Source organism: Dipteris shenzhenensis, chromosome 9, assembly GCF_047967505.1.
Source record: "Dipteris shenzhenensis isolate YYH24624 ecotype China chromosome 9, Dip_SZ_1.0, whole genome shotgun sequence".
NCBI lineage: Eukaryota > Viridiplantae > Streptophyta > Polypodiopsida > Gleicheniales > Dipteridaceae > Dipteris > Dipteris shenzhenensis.
This window is the reverse complement of record NC_141604.1, coordinates 2,031,356-2,037,252: the sequence shown is the minus strand read 5'-3', so window position 1 is coordinate 2,037,252 and position 5,897 is coordinate 2,031,356. Positions and strand designations below refer to the sequence as shown.

Genomic DNA, 5,897 nt, shown 5'->3' with positions numbered 1-5,897 from the left:
GAGATAATGACGTTGCTAGAAGTAGATGATGAAAATAAAAAGCTTGATAGTATCATGAAATGGGAGTCTCATTCATTGCTTTGGGTTGAACCTACATTGGCAATGTCATATGTGTGTGTGTGTGTACGTACGTACGTACTTGCATTGTTCTTCTATTCAAGAAACTCTCAAACTAGAAGAATTCAACTTCTTAAAAATATTTGTACTTGAGTGCAATTCTCATCTTACAAAAGTTGGAATTTTGTTATTAAAAAACTAAAGAAATATTAGTTTAATACATTAAAATAAATAACAAACAATCACATAAAATTTCAGAAGCAATAGAATAGGATAGTGATAAAGTTTGATAAATTTTCGAGATCCCGAGTGAATGATTTTCATATGTGGCCTTTGTGTGTGTGTGTGTGTGTGTGAACTTTGATTTTCAAACATAACGCTATCTATATACGAATTTCAAGCTCCTTCACGATATATAAAGCTACAAAATGACATTTGGAAAGGATTGAATTCTAACAGGCAAGTCCTTTCTTGGTGAAGCAACTAAAGGTGGCTCTCCGCGTATCCAGGATGCAGTTGGCCGTGGTGAAAGTGTAGTGCTACATTTTCTCCATAAACTGTGATCAAACAAAGGTGTTCTTACTTGTTAGCTCGGCTCAATTATCTAGGCCTCGACAAGTATGAGCCTCACGGTGTCCCCAATTTCCATCAGCGACGGAGGAACATCCGTGTGGTGCAACCTGAACGGAAGAAATGATTTTTTATACGGTCAAACGTTAAGCTCAGTGGATTCTTTACGGAGCTTGGAGCCTTCAAGTAGCCTTTTGGCTATGGGAAGCCAACAGAACCTACTTGAGGGCAGGCCAAGCAGCAGAAATGGAGGTACGCTATTCTTTGTGTGTGTGGAGAGAGAGAGAGAGAGATTTGTAAGACTGTGTCATTGATATCAGAGAATAGTGATGGCTAAGGAACTGCAACTTCCTTGAGAGAGAGAGAGAGAGAGAGAGAGAGAGAGATTTGTAAGACTGTGTCATTGATATCAGAGAATAGTGATGGCTAAGGAACTGCAACTTCCTTTCGTAGCTTCATAATTTACTTTGAAGGTAGATGGGCGATTATAATGTCCTGCCACTTGACATGCAGATAAGATACTGGCAACTCAAGAGGTGTTTTCAAGTTCTCTCGCACCTTTAAGTTGGTGGAACGAGAGCCTCCAAAAGGTGAATACTTGTCACAGACTTTTAAATGTTTCAAGAATCAAATGGTGCTCTCTAGGATCAAAAACTTGGCCGGGCTTACATTGTGGCCCTGCTTCTTGGTAATGGTGACTTCGCTGAAGCTTTGTTGGGTTATAGCACTCCCTTTATGCAATTATCCTCAACAAAGCATCATGTGCTATTTCAGGGAGACTTTGACTTTGGGCATGATACCACAAAGGTGGCCTTATGGGTTGACGGGCATGGGGCTTCCTGTGAATCGAAGGCAGAGCTAGCTGCTTGGAAGCTCAAGGATGCTGAAATTTCACATGGACCACAAGTTGGGGATATTGGAGTATTGAGTCGCAATTGCGTAAGGTAAGCATGAGAATTCGATAAATTGAACATGCACATGGTAAAGTAACTGTCACAGCATATCCACGATGAAGGTCAACTCAAAAGTGCTGTTGTGAATTTGCTGAAGGATGAATATGCCCCCTATGTCGTGCAAAATTGCCATCTGAAGCATAAAGAATGATTTTGAAGCTTTCAGAAAATCATGTGATGCGGGACGACTCAATGAAGCAATTCACACTGTGAACGAGGCATACAACCAAGGAGTTCGTGCTTCCAATCAAACCTTAATTCATCTTCTAGCGAGATGCATCAGTGAGAAGCACCAGGCAGCAGGAAGGGAGGTGTTTTCACTTATTGTGAAATCTGGGCTCGAAGCAGATGACTTTTTGGGAAGCCATCTGATCCGCATGTTTGCCTTGTTTGGGAGTTTGTCTGAAGCAAAGCAAGTATTTAGTAAACTTTCTAAACCAGACGTGTACTCTTGGACCGCAATTATTTCAGCACACGTGAAGCTTGGAGAGAATGAGCAAGCTTTCAGACTGTATCGCCAAATGCATCATTCAAGGGTTCAACCTAATGGACACATTTTTGTTGCAGTCCTTAAAGCCTGCACCATGGCACAATCCCTTGAAGCAGGCATGCTCACACATGCAGAACTCATTGAGCATGGGCTTGAGACACAAGGATTTGTTGGAAGTGCCTTAGTTCATATGTATGTCAAATGCGGTAGTCTCCAGGATGCACTAATTGTGTTTGGTCGGCTGCCAAACCGAGACGTTGTGATGTGGAATTCTCTTATTGCAGGTTATGGCCAGCAGAAGCATGGCCTAGAGGCTCTTCAACTTTTCAAGGAAATGCATCATGAGGGCATCAAGCCGAATAAGGTCACGTTTGTTTCCATCCTGAAAGCATGTTCTGGTATTTCAGCCATAAGGGAGGGAAAATGCATATATGCCCATATAATCGAAAGCGGTTTTCAAGCAGATGCAGTCATTGGTAGCACTCTCATTTACTTTTTGAGCAAATGTGGTAGCCTCAGGGAGGCATGCATTGTATTTGACAGATTGCCAAGGCAGGATATTGTGACATGGACTGCCCTAATCGCAGGCTATAGCCAGCATGGGCATGACCGGGAGGCTCTTCAATTATTTCTGGAGATGCAACAAGAGGGTACTGAGCCAAATCAGGTTGCATTTGCTTGCATTCTGAAAGTATGTTCGAGTTCAGCAGCATTGGAACAGGGCAAGAAGATACACAACCACATTATTGAAAAAGGATATGAGGCAGACTTATTCCTTGGGATTGCCCTCGTTGACATGTATGGCAAATGTGGGAGCCTTATGGATGCACAGAGGGTATTTAACAGATTGCCCAACCAAGATGTTGTGACATGGAATGCTCTAATCGCAGGCTATGGCCACCATGGGCATGTTCAAGAGGCTTTCGAGCTTTTTGAACAGATGGAACAAAGAGGTATGGAGCCAAACAAAATCACTTATGTTTGTGTGCTGAAAGCATGTGCCAATGTAGCTGCCTTAGAACAGGGTAAGTGGATACATGGCCACATGATCAATCATGGATTTGAGCTGGATCCATTTGTTGGCAGCAGCCTCATTGACCTGTATGGAAAGTGTGGGAGCCTCCAGGATGCATATAAAATGTTTGATGTACTGCCCAAGCAGAATATTGTGACATGGAATACCATGATTGCAGCTTATAGCCAGCATGGGCGTAGTCAGGAAGCTGTTTGTCTTTTGAAGAAAATGCAGCACCAAGGTGTGGAACCAGACAAGGTCACATTCATATGCATGTACAAAGCGTGTACTTGGACAGCAACATCAAATCAGGAGAAGTTATCTTTTGACAACTCTGGGTTAGAGTTAAATCTATGTGGTGGTAATGCTGTCATTATGTATGACAAATGCTGGAGTCTTCATGATGCACACACGTTATTTGACAGATTAGAAGAGCGGGATGTTTTGACATGGAATGTGCTGATTGCACTGTACAACCAGCATGGGCATGGTAATGAGGCTCTTACAATTTTCCAGAGAATGCTAAAAGAGGGCATGAAACCTACAAATGTCACATATGTCTGTGTTCTAAAAGCATGTGGCAGCGTGGCTGCCTTAGAACAGGGTAGGCAGGTACACAGCCAGGTTGTTGAAAGTGGGATTGAGTTAGGCAGCTTTGTTGGAAACACTCTTATAGACATGTATGGAAGATGTGGAACTGTAATGGATGCACACTTGGTGTTCCACAGAATGCCCAAACGAGATGTTGTGACTTGGAGTGCATTGATTGCAGTGCATGCTCATCATGCGCTTGGGCAGGAAGCTTTGCAATTACTTGACCAAATGCAGATGGAGGGCATAGAGCCCAATCAAGTCACATTTGTTTCTGTCTTGAAGGCATGTGCCAGCATAGCAGCCTTCAAAAGGGGTAAGCAGATTCATGCCCTCATCATTGAAGGTGACTTTGACTTGGATTTGTTTGTTGGGAGCACCTTGATTGACATGTATAGCAAATGTGGAAGCCTGGAAGATGCTCAGATGGTGTTTGAGAGACTGCCAAACCGAACTGTTGTGACATGGAATAACTTGATCAGCGGATATGCCCAGCATGGGTGTGGACAGGAGGCTCTTCATCTTTTCCAGGAAATGCAACAAGAGGGTATGGAGCCAGACATACTGACATTTGTTTGTGTCCTGAAAGCATGTTCCAGCATAGCAGCATTAGAACATGGGAAGAGGATGCATGCCCAGATAATTGAGAGTGGATTTGATTCAGATTTATGTGTGAACAACATGGTCATTGACATGTATAGCAAATGTGCCAGTCTTGAGGATGCACAAATTGTTTTTAACAAATTGCCAAATCGTGACGTTGTAACATGGAGTGCAATGATTGCTGGATTTGCTCAACACTGTGATTTTGCATCAGCCTTTCAATATTTCAAGAATATGCAACGAGCCGGCTTGAAACCAAATGATGTGACTTTCCTTTGTCTTCTTTCTGCATGCAGTCGTGGGGGCCTAGTAGAAGAAGGATGTCTCCATTTCAAGTCAATGAACAAGGACCATGGCATCACACCAACACTTGAGCATTTCAATTCCATGGTTGACATCCTTGGTCATGCAGGTCACTTGTATGCGGCAGAAGACTTGCTTGAAAGTATTCCATTTCCTTGTGATACAGTGGGATGGACTTCTTTGCTTGATTCCTGCAAGACACATGGTGACATCATTCTAGGAAGGCAATGCTTTGACCATGTTGTTGCAATTGATCGTAGGAATGCCGCTGGGTACGTACTCATGTCGAACATCTATGCGCGTGCTGCAATGTCAAAGGATACACAGATAGTAGAATGGTTGAGAAGAAAAGAAAATGCATGGAAGAAGCCAGCAAAGGCCTTTATTGAGATTGACAATCAGGTCCACGATTTCATGGTCGGAGACAGAACCCACCCAAGGAGTGATGATATATATTCAAAACTAGAGACATTAGCATGGAGATGAGGCAAAAAGGATATAGGCCAATGCTTGACTTAATTTCAGACTCAGTATCAAATGAGGACAAGGAAGATGTTTTTTGTGGACATTCTGAGAGATTGGCTATAGCTCTAGGGCTTCTTAGTACACCCCAGGGAACAACTATACGAGTGGCGAAAAATATAAGAGTTTGTGCTGAGTGCCACGTTGCTACCAAAATGATCTCCAAGCTAGAAATGTGAGAATATATTTTCAAAGATGCATACTGTATTCATCACTTCAAGGGTGGAATTTGTTCCTGTAAAATATACCCTTAACAGAAATTGTAAAATATATGGGTGTATCGCTAGAAATAGGCTTGCTGTGAATTTTAACTCATGCAGCTATACACAATTCGAGATATATTCACGTAAAGAAATATCAAATGGAAGGAAAGATCATCGTTCTCGTAAGCACACTGAACTTTATTACTTCATGCAGAGGAAACAAACGACCAAAGGGATCCTCCACATCCCTATGGGGCTTGTAGGAGGATCCAAGTACATTTCTAGACACACACAGAGAAAAAAGACTGATTTATCACCTCGGCAACGAGCCATAGTATTTATCACAAAGGAGGATGAAAGATTCACCCGCGGGTATCATGCATCATGAATCATGGGCAGCTAATTCGTAGGAGCAGCCAAAGGTAACCGCCAACAAAGGAAGGTGTGAATAAAGGCATTGGCCCTCCACAAGGTTGATAAGCTAAATTATACTCCATGCATGCCAGCCATGCATATAGTCCATTTTACCATCTTCCTGACACACCCATACGTTCTTTGTCCATCCAGCACTTGTCTAGAAATTTTTGGCT

The 5,897-nt window shown here is 42.5% G+C and overlaps 1 protein-coding gene across 2 annotated transcripts; it reads left to right on the top strand.

The window, feature by feature from the left end:
* Positions 1 to 487: 487 nt before the first annotated feature.
* On the top strand, positions 488 to 5,367 carry LOC147898061 (pentatricopeptide repeat-containing protein At5g27110-like). 2 transcript variants are annotated; one of them, XM_087379682.1, is made up of 5 exons: positions 488 to 879; positions 1,141 to 1,217; positions 1,402 to 1,571; positions 1,747 to 4,223; positions 4,576 to 4,708. In XM_087379682.1, exons 1-5 carry the CDS (start codon positions 678 to 680, stop codon positions 4,587 to 4,589), a joined length of 2,940 nt encoding a protein of 979 aa, XP_087235808.1. In that variant the 5' UTR covers positions 488 to 677; the 3' UTR covers positions 4,590 to 4,708. The 2 variants fall into 2 exon arrangements, with proteins under 2 accessions (XP_087235808.1, XP_087235807.1); XM_087379681.1 differs by having other exon boundaries at positions 1,747 to 5,367.
* The last annotated feature ends 530 nt before the right edge of the window (positions 5,368 to 5,897 follow it).